Here is an 18,736-nt window from a genome sequence, read left to right on the forward strand (position 1 = left end):
GTTTTTTTACAACTGCCAAATTGATGCAGATTGACCAATCTTGTTTTGATGCTGCTGCTGCTAACTCAGAAGTTTTTTTTTCCTATCTATTCGCTGATAGCCTATTCCAGTTACGGCCGGACAGATAGGCGAGCTCCCGGGCTCAACCTGAGAGAATTTCCTAACACTAGCCTTAGCAAGAGCAGTGCTTCGCAGAACCTACCACCGGATCGGAATCGCGACCCGATACGGGCTAGTTCGCTCATCAAACTCTTCGTCGTAATCGACGAGTTCAACAAGGGTGGTGACCGGTGTTTGAGAGTACTCAGGAGTATAGTTAACTTTCACTGTAGCCTTTAACCTGCCCGTGTGGATTAACAAGACGCCCTGCGATCAGTAATTACACAAACGGCTTTGATTTTTATTAAAGCGGAAGTCATTCGTGAAGCTGTGTTGAGTAGACACGTTTCATTAGACAAATTGAACACATATTAGTCAATCATAAAATGACACGTATTCATGTGTAGCCTTGTGAATTAATTTTGATTTTATGTTTATGTTAAGGAAGTAGTAGTATCTTGCGTTACCTATTGGACAACAATTCCTTCATATAGTTTTTGGACGGTGATTACATGAGATAAGGTGTCATACTGTTTTATAAATAACTTAACTTTTGAAGAGCGAAGCGAAAAATTTGAACAGAAGAGATCAAAACTCAATCAAGAAAGAATCAATGAATGAAATTTGTTTTATTGATATTCGCTAAAACAAATTTTGTTGAATGCTTATCCAGATTACGGAAACTTTCTATGTGTGTTCCACGAGAACTATACTTAAGTGGAATTAATGAAATAATTTAATTTTACACGTTATTTAATTAGGAGAAGCCTATTTGTAGTAGAAGTGTACGATATTTCAATCGGCAGAATGAAGAAAATTAAGCTGTCCATTCATTTTTGAGAAAGAAAATCTTAACGACGCTTTTGCTAAAAGAAAACAATCTTCAAATATGAATACTGAAGAATAAAGTTTTATTATTTAAAATATTAGCTAATATAGATTTCATTTTCTATAACTTCTATAATTATGTATTAAATATATTGTTATAAGGTTGGTTATTAAAAATAATAGTCCTGTTCCCAATGACGTCAATGTCTTTGGGAGGCTCAAAGAACCAAATCCATCAAATGCCGTAGCGGTGACGTCAAAAACTAAGGAGTAGTTAATTGTAGAACGACGAATAGGCATTCTATTAACTGATAAACCGGTTGTAATGGCCGCAACCTTCCATGTATAAGTGTGGTCAATGTTTACTTGTTTAGTCAGACTTCACAAGCGAATCGTGTTGAACGTGTCATGTTTCGCAATCATGAAATAGGCAAATAAATTCGTGGCAATTATTCAGTGTAATGGATCAATTCTAATCAAATCTTACCATCGATAAATTAAATTAACGAAAATTCATTTTTAACAAGACCACAATCATAACATTGCCTTGAGCTGCGTTTTTTTTTGCTTTCTGGTTTTTCCTGGCCGTTTGTGAGAAGCCGCGATGATTTCTATAGTGTACATCACATTTTTTGCTGGTAAGTTTTTAATTCTGTTTGTATTGTATGAATAATTAATGGGATGTATATATTAGGCCAGGAATATTTATTACTGAATTATCTACATTTTGTAAATCATACTATTCTATCGAATGGCAGATATGATGATTTTGATGCGTGAACACAATCTTGTTTACACATTTCATTATTAAATTAGTCGCCCTTGAACACTAAAACTTTAAAATATTCAAAACGTCAGTATAGGCTAATGTATACAATCCATTTATTATTTCTCATAAATAATGTCTTAAATGTATGTATTTGTCAATAATAAAATATTTTATGAATAGATTTAACGTCACAATTCGTACTAAACATCAACTTAGATCTAATTAGATTAAGAGATTTGTTAAAACATCTATGCAAAATTATTCACACGAATTACCCTTAGGTGCTTAATAGTAAGTATAAAAATAAATAAACGTGCTGCATTTCTAGTATAAAGGATTCAGCGTATTTCTAGGAGTCTCTTTTGTGTCATGAGCGAGGGAAACACAATAAAGTGATAAAAACAAACTAGGAGGCTGAATCTTAAATATCTTTCATAAAGATTTTTACTCCTACTTAGAATCGAAGTCGTCGTGGCCTAAAGGATAAGACGTCCGGTGCATTCATTTTGAGTTATGCACCGGTGTTCGAATCCCAGGCGAGTACCAATTTTTCTAATGAAATACGTACTCAACAAATGTTCACGATTGACTTCCATGGCGAAGGAATAAAATCGTGTAATAAAAATCAAATCCGCAAAATTATAATTTGCGTAATTACTGGTGGTAGGACCTCTGGTTAGTCCACGCGGGTGGGTACCACCACCCTGCCTATTTCTGGCGTGAAGCAATAATGCCTTTCGGCTTGAAGGGTAGGGCAGCCATTGTAACTATACTCGAGACCTTAAAACGATATCTCAAGGTGGGTGGCGCATTTATATTTGTAGATGTCTATGGGCTCCAGTAACCACTTAACACCAGGTGGGGTGTGAGCTCGTTCACCCATCTAAACAATAAAAAAGAAAAAAAGAAAAAAAATCGAATTCGGATTGCAGTAGGTTCAATAAATACTAAACAAGTAAAGCGATTTGATTTTGGTTTCAAATCAAGTGGCTTTATTGCATTGTTTTTAAGTCTTTAATCTGTGCGCTCATAGGCCAGACGGCATTTATATACATACATTTTTCTTAATATTTACGTCGTAAGAGTTTGCTTTCGAAATTCTAACTTAATCTCACAATTAGTACCTCAATCAAAGCATACCTAACGTGTTATAAAATATCATAAATCAATATAAAGTGAATCAATTAATAACTAGGTATATAATTCACGTACATAAAATAACAATGTTTTATTTTTACGAATTTCCCAATAATTTAGAACGTTATTGATATTAGGGTTAAAGTAAACATAATCTCGCCATATTTGATTATTTAATTATATTTGACGGAGTTGCTGTGTCATTGTATTTAGATTAAATATATTTGAAACTTAATATATTTGATAATACACATTTACTTACGATCGATAGGTTATCTCGGACGACCAAAAGGTCAACTATGAATAAAAATATGTGTATTATGTATATTATGTGAATACTAAACATAATTCTACATCATATCATTACAAATATATTTCGTTTGACAGTGTGTTTAAAATCATATATTCTGACAAAAAATATAAGTTTTCAATTATTATTAATACAGGACTAATTATAAACATGTATAAAGACTATTGATTCAACAGTGTATATTATTAGCAGACTTATTATTATACTTATTAAATATCATTGCTATATTATAATCATCAAAAATGTATACACATTATTCGAATTCACGAAAGGTGCAAGCTATAAGGCATACTTGAAATACGTTTAGCAAAAGCACGTTTAGAGAAATTATACTACAGATTTAAGTAATATACCAAATGCCGAAATTAAAAGACAGCATTATTTTATTGATTAAATGTGTGAGTGTTTGGATGTGTGAGTTTACGGCGCACTAGGTACGAAGTGGCCAACGGAGCCCAGAGACACGGCAATATGAATATCGCCACTCATTCTCAGATATTAGATTGAAGTCTCATCATCATCATCAGGCCACAGTCGCCCACTGCTGGATATAGCCCTCTTTCAATCCATACCACTGAGCCTGGTCTTCGGCTCTCCTCATCCAACTCTAGCCGACCATCCTTCAGAGGTCATTGCACCATCTAGCCAGGGAACGCCCCACGTCACGTATCCCACTGCACGGTTTCCACTTGGGACACTGCCACTTTAGCTTAATGACTCTTTGAGCTATTCGATGGCTTTAGTCAAGACTCAAAGCAGAAAGCATTACTGCTTTGCAGCAGATATCCGTACTATGTGGGTACCTACCTACACTTTCGAGCAAACAATTGCAAACCGTACGACGCATACCGCATACAACTACCGCTAAATTTTAGATATTATGTAGAAGTCACAAAGGCATTGTATTCACGCTATAATAATGATTATATCGAGGTAAATAAAACAAATGTGAATGTACAATCAATGGACGGAGGTCCGGTGAAATGTTAGTTTGAATTTCTCAAATATTTCATTAAACTGTAACTCGTTAAGTACAATAACGGTAAAGTTAGTAGTTTAATATTACACATATGGACCGTTCATTGTGGCGGACTATGGAATTAAGCCTACATCTAGCAGTGGAGTACAGACTGATGATGGTACATACGAGTATAATATGTATTTATTTTTCTTTATTGTTTATTATTGCGCTGAAAGGTTCTGTTTATTTTGATCACTATACATATTGTTCAAAATCGCAACATACTTGCCGTATATTTTTCAGAATGTCTCAAGATGAAAACGGTTGTCTACATGACCACCTATTGTACCAATTGTACTTGCCTGTTAACTGATTTTCAATGTTCATTACGTTTTGATGTGCAATAACATCTGTCTCATTCTAAATTTATTACATGAATATTAATAATATTATGATCAGTTAGATATTTGAAGGTACATCGATCTTTGTTTAATCTTTGACCTTTGATTCGAATGTGGATTTGCGGTTTGATATCGTGCTTGCATTTTAATTTAATTTCTTGATTCGAGGTTTCATATTAATAGATTTTATTAATTTGTTAACATAATTGAAACTTTAATTGAATTTTCGTCTTACACGTTAATCTAAAATCTTAGAAATCTAAAATTGACACTACAAAAATGTCAACAAGACAACTGTATGTAATAGTTGGATTATGCGATAGAAATGGGATTTACGTTTGTTACTTTGTACATCTTGAGGCATATTTAATGAATAACGAAATAACAAAAGGGCAAGAATCTTGCAATAATCATGAAATAGATCAAATGCTACTTCAAACCTGAAATAAAAGTGTTCTGAATTAATTCAATTCGAGAAATTAAATTCTGAGTTAAAAAAGCATTGAAATATGATGTGAAGTAGTCGCCTGTTGTATTATGTATCCGGGTCGGAAAATATATTGTAGTGCGAATTGACTTACAGTTTTGGTTACAACAAAACAAAGTCCGCTTGCTTGACGTCAATCTGCCTTGGGAATTACACACTTTGGATTGGCAAATCAATCGAGTAAATCATTAATAGGATATTTAAGTAATTAGGTAGAAGCGTGATTATCAATATGATTAATAGGATCGTTTGTTATCCCCATGATTTTTTAGGACAAAGGCCAATTTAATGATACATATTCCACGACTAAGCAAATAACAATTTTCCTCAACTTATAAGTCACTAGTGAAACCCACACCACTGTGACTATAGCTAATTGTAAACAAAGCTACTCATTTGTAAATTAAATTTACTCGCTAGAGCTGATAAAAAAAAAAAACCACAAATTTAAAATTCTTATTTATTTTCACACATAAATATGGATAGTTTCTATATCCTTTTCTTTTATTTCTTCTTCTTATTCTTGTACAAATTCAATTTTGTTTTCAGCTCAAATTCTACTATGTTCATCTGCTACAGCGAACATAGATCCGAACACCCTAAGAGATGTGTTCGGTTACGGCAGCACGTACAGTCCAATTGGGGCCGTAGCTACCGAGACCTATCGACAGGTAGTCGCAGTAACTCCGTACAATGAAACTCTTGTGGATCCTGATTACTGGGATTTAGATGAATTCCATCCATCTGCTGCGAATTTTGATAAATTCGATTGGACCCTGACTAAGGTATGTGTTTTGTTGCTCGTATCATTACGAACATTTGCTTGCCATCCATCGAAGGTTGATTGGGTAATTATATGGCTTACAGTGCCTATTCTGTTCTGAAGATTTATAGCAGAAGCGGCCTTACCTATGGTGCGTTGCACATGGCTCTCGGCACTCTCAATGAATGTGCTATATTTGTACCTATTCTACCTATTCTAGTTTATGTCTAGAGACGCCTTTGTTTATTAGGATCAAAATTCAATCTAACTACATTATTTATCAAATGTAAACGAAAATTTTGCTGTATGTCACCACTACGATTTTCTAATGTCTTAGTATAAAATAGCGCACATGTTATTTTAAAATGTCCAAAGAAGATAGAAAAGAAATCAACAATAGGACATCAAAATGCGTTGAAAATTATCCGATAGAAATATAAGAGATCGTATTTTTTTAGCTGAGCTGATCGATAAGAAATGTGACAAATTACTTGTATTTACGACAGGCAATTTCGACTGAAATAATTTTTAAATTTAAATTTTTTTTTCTGCGTAGCGTGTAGCTGCAGTCTCGGGTGATAACTTCTTGATCTCCCCTCTGGGTCTAAAGTTGGCATTGGCTATACTCACAGAGGCGGCCACAGGTAATACGAAATTGGAACTGTCGTCGGTGCTCGGCTTTGCTCTGGACAGAAGAGAAGTTCGAATAAAATTCAGTACAATTATTGATTCTCTTAAGGTTTGTATCTATATATTAATACGTGAAGCAAAAACTTTGTAGTCCTTTTTACGAAAATTGCGCGGACGGAAGTGTGTGAAATTTTTCAACGCTTATAGAGAATATAGAGAAGGAGTGTAGAATGGTAATTTTTTTTTTGGTAATATTTAATGGTAATAAAATTATGCATTAATAATACATTAAATTAATAAACATTACACACACTACCATTTATTTGACACATACACATATATATAAATGTGTTATTACTTTAAGGCTTATGAAGGTTACTCGCCTGCCAAAATAAAACGGCAGATCATTATTATTAATTGGTATTGGAATGATAGAATCCAATACTGTTTCACGTTTACTAATAGACTATGACGGTAAAGCTTGGTTCGAGCTAATAATACCACCTGAGCCGCTGTATATAAACTAATAAATCTATAATTTTCTTACAAGGTCTTGCACGTATCGCAGAATTTTATCTTGTCGATATCTAAAGTATTTAAGTACTTAAAAATAGTAGCAGCCCTACGCTTTGTATCAAGGCATCATGATTAAGCTAGCGATCCTTTAACCACTTTCACGTGTTGGTCACGGGTGTGACAGTTGTCACTTATTTGAAATATCCATGATTTGCGTCATGATTACGTAGTTGGTACAGCATTTTTACTGGTGGTAGGACCGCTTGTGAGTCCGCGCGGGTAGGTACCACCGACCTGCTTATTTCTGCCGTGAAGCAGTGATGCGTTTCGGTTTGAAGGGTGGGGCAGCCGTTGTAACTATACTGAGATCTTAGAACTTATATCTCAAGGTGGGTGGCGCATTTACATTGTAGATGTCCATGGGCTCCAGTAATCACTTAACATCAGATGGGCTGTGAGCTCGTCCACCCATCTAAGCAATAAAAAAAAATCTACTATTTTCGTCTTTTAAACAATATCATACATAAGATTCTTAACAGCCTGCCTATTGCAACTATTAGTAAATACACTTCTGGGATCTTTATGGTGGCTCAACAGTATTATTGGTAATGCAAACAAATTAACATCATTTTATGCATTTATCCGTAGCAAATCACTGATATACGTATTTATACGATCGTAAAAAGTAATACCGTAAAATTCATTGTATTTATTAATTTTATAATTGCGAAACATAATGTAGCGTAACGAAGCAATTTATCGACAATTTTTGTTAAGAGAGAGTTTATGAGCGGGAAAGTTATATATGTATATATATAGCATATATATGCTATATATATATATGCTATATATATAGCATAAATCGAATAGCCGACGTGGATGAATTCGCGAGGCATATATAATACGATCAGAAAATAAATAACACAGTTCCCATTTAGTCATGAGTACGAAATTGACTGACCACAAAATCTTATCTTGTTTGAGTCAGACTATTGTAAGTGCACGAACAAACAATCTTGGGTTTACTGTATAACCAAATGCGAAACGACATACGTAATTTAAATAAGGAAATGAATGATTTGTGAGGCTATGAGAAATCTTAGCTATAATTATTCGTTTTACAATATAGGTAGGTACATATTATGTGTATTCTTGTTTGACTTGCGGTCTATTTCATATTCAACGTCATGGAAGCAATTGGGTTTTTTAAACTACCTAACAATGTCGTTAAGTACTTGTTTCGTTAGATAGTTTGATATTCTTTTTGCGTTTCTTTCTTCGCCTGGTATTTGAACATAAGGCAATCTTAAATTAAGAGAAAGAAGTCCTACGCCATTTTTGTTTAAAGGACATACCGACCAGAAATTCGTCGGAAATCGTTCTAGCCGTGGTCTAAAATTGTCACAATTGTGTTTTCTTAAGATATTTGAATAAAGCTCTTGTGGCGTTTAAGAACGCACATTTTTATGATGCGTGATCCGGAACGCACGATATTTTGGTAGGGAAATAATCTGTGACATCTATATATTAATACGTGAAACAAAAACTTTGTATCCCTTTTTACGAAAATTGCGCGGACGGAGAAGTATGACATTTTCCACACTTATAGAGAATATAGAGAAGAAGTGCTCAATGCTAATAGTTTTTTAAAATAATGCATAAAAGGTACATTAAATCAATAAAGAAAACATTACACACACTACATACCATGTATTTGACGCACACACGCATGCATACTATTTATTGTCAAACTTTTGTTCTTGACGTCTGTTGTCAAATTGAGAATAGATTAATTATTTTTTGTCTTTGTTATAGTTTAATCTTGGCAAAATTTGTGATTATAGAAGTATAAAATACAATCATAATAGTGCACAAACTTACAATTCCAATTAATTATAGTCGAATTTCGACTACTGCGGAACCTCTAGTTAATATAATTACCGCTAACAAGACGAAGAAATGAAAAGAATCATAACCGTATAAACCGCTGCAAAAATAAAGCTGCTATTGCTTCAATTGTGGTGTTAATTAAAAGTTGATCGAAAAACACGACTTTCACATGAAATAAAGAAGGGAATCTGTTCGGAGCCCATCTCTGTTCACAAAATGCCACTATCTAACAATATAAGATCTTCTGCGTTGATCCATTCCTAGTATTGATTGATATTCACTGATTTTACGACGTCTAATTTGATTCGATAACTTGATAACTTGATTTTTTGTTGCACACTTCGACTTTTTGTAGCGTTCTTGGCCTTGCGAGCATTTTAATTCCTCGTATACTCAAATCAATTATCTCGGGATTGAAATCGTGCAGACATTTTATAAATTTTCAAAGTCAATAAACGTACACAATTATAAAATATCATGCAATAAAAACGGAATTAGCGAAATTAGTAAATTTGGAAGTTATTCGTATTAATTATCTTATACCTTTAAGCGAGCAATTCTTGTATATTAATATATACCTAGTCAGGTCATAAATTCTGTCACATGTTTAATGTAAAATAATTGAAACAAGTTTATTCATTATGTAACCGTTCATATACCAAAATGAACTTAACAAAACATAGATTCTTATGACACTAAAGTTTATTCAAAATGACCTCCGTGATTTTGAATACAGGCCTTCAATCTGCGCGGCCAGTCGTCTATCGCAGCACGAACGAGGTCCATATCAATATCGGCGGCTGCCTTAATCAAGGATGTCTTGAGTGACTCCAAATTGGGATGAGGCTTTGAGCACGCCTTTTCCTCCAAGTGTTGCCATATCTTGTAATCTAACGGATTCAAATCTGGACTGGAGGAGGGCCAGTCTTCGTGCCGGATGAAGTCGATTTCACGCGCCGCCAGCCAGTCTTGTGTGCTCTTCGCTCTATGAGCTGGCGCCGAATCTTGTTGGAATACCCAGTGCCTGTTATTGAACATGGTATGAGAAACAGGTTCCAAAAGGTTCGTCAGGACTGTATTTTGATACACAACTGCATTCGTTTTTACACCTTTCTTATAAAAATGTACCTCTGTTAAGCCCCAATAAGAAACTCCCAACCATACCATGAGCGAGGATGGAAAATGACCTCGTTGGACACGCGGAATGTGGTTGCTCGCTTCTTCACTACTGTGTGCGTACACCTTATCATTTTGTTTGTTGTAGTTCTCTTCTACGGTAAAAATTTTTTCATCCGAAAAAAGAATTTCCCGATATTTTTTTCCCGCGTACCGCTTCAACAAAGCGCGGCATCTCTTCAGTCTCAGGTCCATTAGACGAGCATTCAAACGATGTCCTGTTTTTCTTCGATATGCCCGAAGCCCTAAGTCTTCATTTAACACCCTTTTCACCGTGGTTCTGCTTAACCCCATCTGAAGGGCCAACAGTTTCTGCTTACGTTTGGGATTTCTTTGAATTCGCGCCTTCACAGCTTTTATCACTGCTGGAGTCCTAACAGACCGAGGGCGACCACTTCTTGACCTGTCACCTACACTAGAGTCTTCATTGTATCGTTTGGTACGATGGTACGATAAACGAATCTTTTGGTTATATTCAAATTTTTCAGTATGTTAAAAATTAGAATTGGCGCGTAACGCCGCAACGATGCAACGCAATAACTGCAACACGGTCTTCTTTAAGCGTCCACTCCATATTTAAAAATGAGTAAAATTCTAAAAGTATACATTTTTATTTTCATGAACAATTCGAAATTCGAATTCAATAAACTTTTTTGTGGCCAGCATTCTAAAAGAAAAGTTTTTACTGTGTGACAATACTTAAGACCTGACTAGTTATAATCTGGATCTCGGAAACGGCTCCAACGATTTTCATAAAATTTAGTATACAGGGGATTTCGGGGGCGATAAATCGATCTAGCTACGATTTATTTTCAGAAAATGTTGTTTTATTCGTGTTTTCAATAATCAACTTTTCCCGACATCTATTGGCGAATAATAATACTATTTTTCTTAATTGAGGGCAACTAACCGCTTTAAAGACACAACAAGATGGCGTTATAAAAAAAACCGATCAAAGCTCGGTCATTGTCTAGTTTACTAGTTTAGTTGAGGGGTGAATGATCTCACGGCCACGTGATAATCGGAGCCCGTATGTTTGATGAAGCTGTCATTTCTATTATCGAACACGCAGGTGGTTAAACCAGTCTTGTCTTCTGACGTAACTGATTCGCCGTAGATATAAGCAGGATGGTGGTAAATAATCGTGCGAGCTTAGAATAAGCCCTGCTTCCAAACCAATTGATTATATTTGCATTCATTTTAATTGAGATTCATTATATCCCCAATAAATAAACTCGTAGGGATGAGATTCTTTAAATGAAAGTTAGAGTTTAAATTATTTATTCTTTTTATTTCATTCAGAAACAAAATCCAGAATACGTCTTGAATCTCGGCAGCAGAATTTACATAGGGGACTATGTTTTGCCGAGACAGAGATTCGCTGCGATCGCCGAGGAGTTCTACAAAACGGAAATCAGAGGCATTGATTTTTACAATCCACCCGAAGCGTCTAAACAGATCAACGCCTGGGTCTCTAACATAACTCACGGGAAAATACCCGATTTAGTCGATGATGGTAAGTGAGAATGGTTGTAATGTAAAAACTGAAACCTTAGAACTTATATCTTAAGGTTTACATGTTTATGGGTTCCGGTAATCTCTGAACACCAGATGGGCAATGAGCTTAAGGAAAAAAGGATTATAAATTATCGGTGTCACGGACATTTCATATACAAACTGTTCGTGGTCGTCGTGGCCTAACGGATAAGACGTCCGGTGCATTCGTGTTGAAGCGATGCACCGGTGTTCGAATCCCGCAGGCGGGTACCAATTTTTCTAATGAAATACGTACTCAACAAATGTTCACGATTGACTTCCACGGTGAAGGAATAACATCGTGTAATAAAAATGAAACCCGCTAAATTATAATTTGCGTAATTACTGGTGGTAGGACCTCTTGTGAGTCCGCGCGGGTGGGTACCACCACCCCACCTATTTCTGCCGTGAAGCAGTAATGCGTTTCGGTTTGAAGGGTGGGGCAGCCGTTGTAACTATACCTGAGACCTTAAAACTTATATCTCAAGGTGGGTGGCGCATTTACGTCGTGGATGTCTATGAGCTCCAGTAACCACTTAACACCACGTGGGCTGTGAGCTCGTCCACCCATCTAAGTAATAAAAAATAAAAATAAAAACAATTACGATTTTCTGATATATTTGTTTTATTGTTTTAGATGACGTATCTGGAGTTGTTGCGATAATCCTCAACGCTTTATACTTCAAGGGCTCTTGGCGACATCAATTTCCTACAAATGCCACCAAATCTGCACCTTTCTTCGTCACACCGGACCTTCAGAAACCAGTTTTGTTTATGAACATCAAAGAAAAGTTCTATTTCACGGAGTCAGCAAATTTCGACGCAAAAATCCTGAGAATGCCTTACAGGGTAAAGGTTTAAATAACATGCCTTTATTTGAGAAGTACATATAAAGTGAACCCCATTACCCCAACTGGGTCATGAGGTCGTAGTATAATTTATCAATGACTGCTGTCCCACCTTCCAAACTGCATGGTTTTGTAGCAGAAGTAGGTAGAGCCGTGGTATTTGCTCTATACCCTACAATTCTTAATAATCGAAATAATATCATTAAGATCCCTCTACTCTTCTAATTTAGTTGCAGGATTATTTAGATTTCCCTCGTGTTCTTCAACCGATACTTTCGATCTAGCATCGTTCTTTTATATATTCTTGATGTACCTAAAATGCATCGCAAGGTGCATAACGTTAGTTAGGTTGCCATTGCCGATAGATCACGCCGTTCAATTGTAACAGCGCTCCCGGTAACGCAGAGCCGTCGTGGCCTAACGGATAAGACGTCCGGTGCATTCGTGTTGAGCGATGCACCGGCGTTCGAATCTCAGGCGGGTACCAATTTTTCTGATGAGATACGTACTCAACAAATGTTCACGATTGATTTCCACGGTGAAGGAATAACATCGTGTAATAAAAATGAAACCCGCAAAATTATATTTGCGTAATTACTGGTGGTAGGACCTCTTGTGAGTCCGCGCGGGTTCGTACCACCACCCTGCCTATTTCTGCCGTGAAGCAGTAATGCGTTTCGGTTTGAAGGGTGGGGCAGCCGTTGTAACCATACTGAGACCTTAGAACTTATATCTCGAGGTGGGTGGCGCATTTACGTTGTGGATGTCTATGGGCTCCAGTGGTGGGCTGTGAGCTCGTCCACTCATCTAAGCAATAAATAAATAAAACTTGCCCCAATTAATTTCAACTGTCAGTTTCAAACGTTTTAGTTATTAGAATTAGGTAAAAAAACGTTTTTCTAGTAAATTCTCATAACAATTTGTTGTGTCATTCGTGCGAGTTTTTTAACGTTCTCGATAGAGTAAAAGTTAACTCAAATTTGTATGGAGTTGGAACGTTTGCCTACGTTTGCCGCCACGGACACTGTTCCAACTGCATACAAATTTGAGTTAGCTTTTATGCTATCGAGAACAGTAAAAAACTCGCACTAAGCACACAGTTGTCGGTGTGGAGTGTCTAGCTACGCAAGAATTACAGTGATGGAAGTGAATGATGCAATACCAGACTTATAACAAACAAGATGAGCTGTGAGCTCGAACACACATGACATATAGATATATAGTATAAATATATAAGTATAAGTACAAGTACAAGTACAAGTACAAGTACAAGTACAAGTACAAGTACAAGTACAAGTACAAGTACAAGTACAAGTACAAGTACAAGTACAAGTACAAGTACAAGTACAAGTACAAGTACAAGTACAAGTACAAGTACAAGTATAAGTACAAGTACACGTACAAGTGCAAGTACAAGTAAGTATAGGTTAGTTACATAATGTGACCAGCTTGTGTGTTTCGTTTCAGGGTAACAAATTCGCCATGTTTATAATAGTACCGAATTCGTTGACCGGCTTGTCCCGTATTATGAACGGTCTGAGCGATCTTCATCTAGAAATGAATAATTTACAAGAGAGAACGGTTGATGTTACCATGCCGAAATTCCAATTCGATTACACATCAAAACTTGAGTCAGTTTTGAAAGAAGTAAGTGTTTGTTATGAATAAGTTGTTGATGATATTAATAGGTAATTTGTCTGATCTGATTTTGTTGCTAATTATTTTTTAAACTTGTATAATTCAAAGAAAATATTTTATAAGTATACTAGCGTAGTTATATTGTCTGCCACGTGTCCCTTTTTGTTGGTAAGCAGATACTTAACCCCTTGAGCTCATGGATATCGTCACCCACATGAATTCGGTCTGACAGCCTAGGCCGGCTATTATGTCGCGCTAGCAACAGGCCGGATGGTCGTGGTACCTATCCGTACGGGCTCACAACGGTCTTAATGATTGAAACTTTTATTTTGTCTCCACGTGGGTGGAATTGGAGTCCTACAGTGTGTTTATTCAGTCACGTAAGAATTTACACTATCTAATGCACAAACCGTGCCAGAGCCAAAAAATAAAGAAGAAGAAGAATTTACACTTCTTTGACGTAATTGAATTATTTACCAACATTAAAACAATTTATTTATTTATTAATAAATTACTTTATATTTACGTAATACCTATATATATGTTACCTCAAATCATGAACAGTCTTTAACAATGAAATTAGTTAAGTGTACCATCACCTCGTGTAGCTTGGTCATAAATTGATATTTTTCACAGGCACGCGAAAAGAAATATAATTTCAAAGCATTTAAATAAATTCTCTTTCTTGGTACACGTAAGGAACACAGTATTGATTTATAATTAATTTCAGTTGGGCATCAGACAAGCTTTTGAGGAAACCGCGTCGTTTCCTGGTTTAGCCCGAGGACAACTTCTTCATCAAAGACTAAGGGTGTCCAAGATCGTGCAAAAGTCTGGTATAGAGGTCAACGAAATTGGCAGTATCGCTCATTCTGCTACAGGTACTATTCGACGCACTGTTTTTTAATTCAGTTGAAGTTGCTCAAGAGTCTACAGCCTTCTTATTAGTGAGCGGTCACCATCGTTCGTGGATAATAATACTGCACAATTAATTTGCTGCCCGCTTTGAGACGTCTGTATGCTTAGTGCGAGTTTTTTAACGTTCTCGATAGCGTAAAAGTTAGCTCATATTTGTATGGAGTGGGATCGTTTGCCTACGTTTGCGGCTAGGGGCGCTGTTCCAACTGCATACAAAATTAGGTTAACTTTTACGCTATCGAGAACGTTAAAAAACTGGCACTGAGCACACTGATCGAAAGGTCTCAGTTGCACTGTTCTATCGGTCGAATAAGCCGTGCGATTGATTAATGGCCCAACGTGGTAAAGCCGTTTTCAGGTTAGAGCCCCGTGAGCTCACCCACTCATTCTGCGAATCTAGTATAACCTGTCGAGACTACTAGAATAGGTAGCAAAAAAAAAGGTGGTAAAGCTTGTTTTTTCGCTGGGGTTCATGGTTACAATTACAATTTATATTTAGTCTTATTGTCTGACATTGTTCACCTTTTTTTATTTTTTTTTATTGCCCTAGTAGGCAGACGAGTATACGGCCCACCTGATGGTGGGTGGTTATCGTCGCCCATGGACTTCAGCAATGCCAGGGGCAGAGTCAAGCCGCTGCCTACCGGTTACCTGAAATCCGCCGCTTTAGGGTGAAAACCTCATCCTCCTTGAGTTTTGCTGTTACAAGCCTTTAACTATAGATAGAAGAGCTTCCAGTCTAACAAGTACTAATTTGTATTTTTGAATTTCGCACAGAAATAGGAATAGTGAACAAGTTCGGCGAGGACGACGAAAACGACTATGAAGTGGTGGTTAATAAGCCGTTCCTGTTCTTCATACAAGACGAGTACACGAAACAATTGCTTTTTACGGGAAGAGTCTCCGATCCTTCGATAGTCGATGGGGATTATAAAGTACTATAGAATTGTTTAATAAAAAATACTTTGTTACTTAATGCAGAAGTTGTAATTTTAATTTCTTATGGCTTTTCAAATCAGTCTTCAGGCAGCTAAGACATTGGAACAGACAGAAAAACAATTGCTTCGAACACAAAATTTACAAGTACCAGCGCCGCCTGTTGTATGCTGATGGTATTAAGCCAAACACCTCTTAATTTCCAGTAATAATAGCACAAAGTTTCAACATAATCGGATAAGATGCCCGACTCCATTGATCACAAAGAAACACATGCATTTGTGTCTATAATATATTGCATACCATCATTCATATCGCTTGACGATAGCTGCAAGATCATCGGAAATATAATATTACGCGTCATTGTATTTAAATGAAATCTCATCAGATGCTCAAATGACCTATTGAGTTTAACCCGAAGTGATTTATTAGATATTGAGTTTAACCCGATGATGATGTCATTATTTCAATTGTTTATGGGTTTTTGACTGTCAATAAAATTCTTAATATTTTAGAATCTTTTTTTTTCATGTTTCGAACTAAGTTGTTTTTGTAATTAATTCATTTTCGCCTAATTCAAGTAAAGTTTACATTCTTAAAGTTTTCGTAACTATAGATGAAAATGCGGTTAAATAGAAAATAATCAATTTATTACATGTTAATCTTGATAATGAATAATACAAAGATAATCATTTAACACAAATATTTGTTTTATGAAACTACTATAAGTAGGGTATTTGGATTAGAAATAAAACATTTTTTCAATGTTTCTGACATTTCATTAGGTACGTCAACTTTTTTGTCAACTTATTTTAGCTTCCAGTGTTATCAATGAAAACATTGGAACTGTCACAAAGCAGTTGTTTATCGATTGCTTACGGGGTTTTTGATTATAATTATTTTTAATTTGTTTAAAACTATAATTTTCTTTGGTTGATGATATACGTGATCATAGTCTTTAAATCATGTGCAGAGTTGTGCAAGAGTCTTCTGAAACATAGATACTTCGTGGTATTTGTGATCGAATCCTTGGAGACTTATAGAAGGATTGTATAAAAAACAAGCAGCACACAATAATTTGGGAGTTCTGAACATTAATATAGTGCTAAGATTAACTGATTTAGTCATATTGTGCGACGATAAAAATGAGCTTGTACAAGTTGTAACTTCTTATTGAAGGGAAAATTCAGGTCGAGAGGAGAGTCTATGTATATGTTGTATATTGTTATGCGCTGGGGTTCGGAAAAAATTCTACCGAATTACAAATTAACACTCTATTAGTACTTAGAAAATGTCACAAACACTTTAAAATTCTCAATTCGCTTCTTTCGCTTGGAGTAGTTCCGATTACTAACTGACTGCGTACCATCTCTGCATTGCTTTTATAGCCGATACCACATCCCTAGAATTATCGAGAATATTTCACAAAAGTCTAGAATTGTGTGTTTCCGCTATCTGACAATAGATGGCGTTGTACTTTTCGAGCGTTCTAGATGCTACATGATCTTTCGATATTAGTTCGGCTATTCGGCGATAGATGGCGTCACTCTTACCGGTGTAACAATATTTTGACTGAAAAGTGTATCCCAGTGATACAACGAGAGAAACCGCTCTCTGTTCTTATGTAAGTATTCAAAGTATATATGGTTGTCGATCTCCGATAAGGGAGGGCAATACCCGAAAAATGATTTAGTCCTGTCTGAGATTTAATCTTTATTTGCCTACATCTATACTCTAAGCAAATATGGTCTTGCCGTCGTTAAAAGAGTGGGGGAAGGCACAAAATTAGCTTGTGAAACATCATTAGCTGTTCTATCTTAGTAAAGACTATTACAAGAACAGTCAACAGTCAACATCAACTCAACAGTCAGTAGAGTGGATGATTAATTTAACAGTAACTTTTTGTTTTTCGTCGTCACACTTTTGGCAGTATGATCGTGGCGGTCATGTTTTCAGTAATAAGTTTAGACGTCACTCCTACCTTCCGACTGCGCTAATTACTAATTCTAATTAAAGCTAACTGTTCCTTAAAGCGTTAAATTTATTAAGATAACTACAATTTCAGGGGTAGTCTGACTTCGTTTCGTTCATTCACATCGAATTAGTGCCTTTTTCTTATTTTACTGGTGGTGGGACCTCTTGTGAACTGGTGGTAGGACCTCTTGTGAACTGGTGGTAGGACCTCTTGTGAGTCCGCACGGGTGGGTGCCACCACCCCGCCTATTTCTGCCATGAAGCAGTGATGCGTTTCGGTTTGAAGGGTGGGGTAGCCGTTGTAACTATACTGAGACCTTAGAACTTATATCTCAAGGTGGGTGGCGCATTTGCGTTGTGGATGTCTATGGGCTCCAGTAACCACTTAACACCAGGTGGGCTGTGAGCTCGTCCACCCATCTAAGCAATAAAATAAATAAATAATTTTTTTTTTGTAAAGTCTTCCTCTTAAGAAACTAAGAATTTGTTTGTAGCAAACTTAAGTACATTTTACTTCGATTTTAAACAAAAATAAACTGTCTCTCTCTTCCCAGCTATTTATTCCACATGGTGGTGGGGTCAGCTTTCTTCACTTTACTCCTCCACTTTGCTCTGTCTTCAACATTCTCGTCAGCAACTTTGCATTCCCTTTTGTCCTTCAGCGCTACATTCTTCTACCTTGTCTTGGGTTTACCTCTAGGTCTCCCACCGGGGAGGTCGAGCAGTAGTGCCAAATTTCCGACGTAGTCAGGTGGCTTCCTTTTTACGTGACCATACCATCTCAGCCTACTCTCCTGCATCTGGTCGACGATGTGCCGTACACCGAGGCTTCCACGCACATGCTCGTTGCAGATTTTATTAACCACCACATTTAGACAAATATAAACATAAATTTAAAAATCACAGAACAACAGCCAAG

The 18,736-nt window shown here is 36.3% G+C and overlaps 1 protein-coding gene across 1 annotated transcript; it reads left to right on the forward strand.

Annotated features, from left to right (window-relative positions):
* Positions 1–1,287: 1,287 nt before the first annotated feature.
* LOC114251422 (serine protease inhibitor 3) lies at positions 1,288–15,890 on the forward strand. Its single transcript, XM_089728541.1, has 8 exons — positions 1,288–1,565; positions 5,542–5,777; positions 6,312–6,494; positions 11,270–11,483; positions 12,141–12,352; positions 13,819–13,998; positions 14,720–14,870; positions 15,685–15,890. Exons 1-8 carry the CDS (start codon positions 1,532–1,534, stop codon positions 15,849–15,851), a joined length of 1,377 nt encoding a protein of 458 aa, XP_089584667.1. The 5' UTR covers positions 1,288–1,531; the 3' UTR covers positions 15,852–15,890.
* Positions 15,891–18,736: the final 2,846 nt, after the last annotated feature.

This window comes from Bombyx mandarina, chromosome 07, assembly GCF_030267445.1.
Source record: "Bombyx mandarina strain Sakado chromosome 07, ASM3026744v2".
Taxonomy (NCBI): domain Eukaryota; kingdom Metazoa; phylum Arthropoda; class Insecta; order Lepidoptera; family Bombycidae; genus Bombyx; species Bombyx mandarina.

Excerpts from the sequence above, each read along its gene's own strand:
- LOC114251422 (XM_089728541.1), top strand. The coding sequence starts at position 1,532 with ATGATTTCTATAGTGTACATCACATTTTTTGCTG. Across the intron at positions 1,566-5,541 it reads GTACATCACATTTTTTGCTG|CTCAAATTCTACTATGTTCA; the intron begins GTAAGTTTTTAA and ends TTTTGTTTTCAG. Across the intron at positions 12,353-13,818 it reads TCCTGAGAATGCCTTACAGG|GGTAACAAATTCGCCATGTT; the intron begins GTAAAGGTTTAA and ends GTTTCGTTTCAG.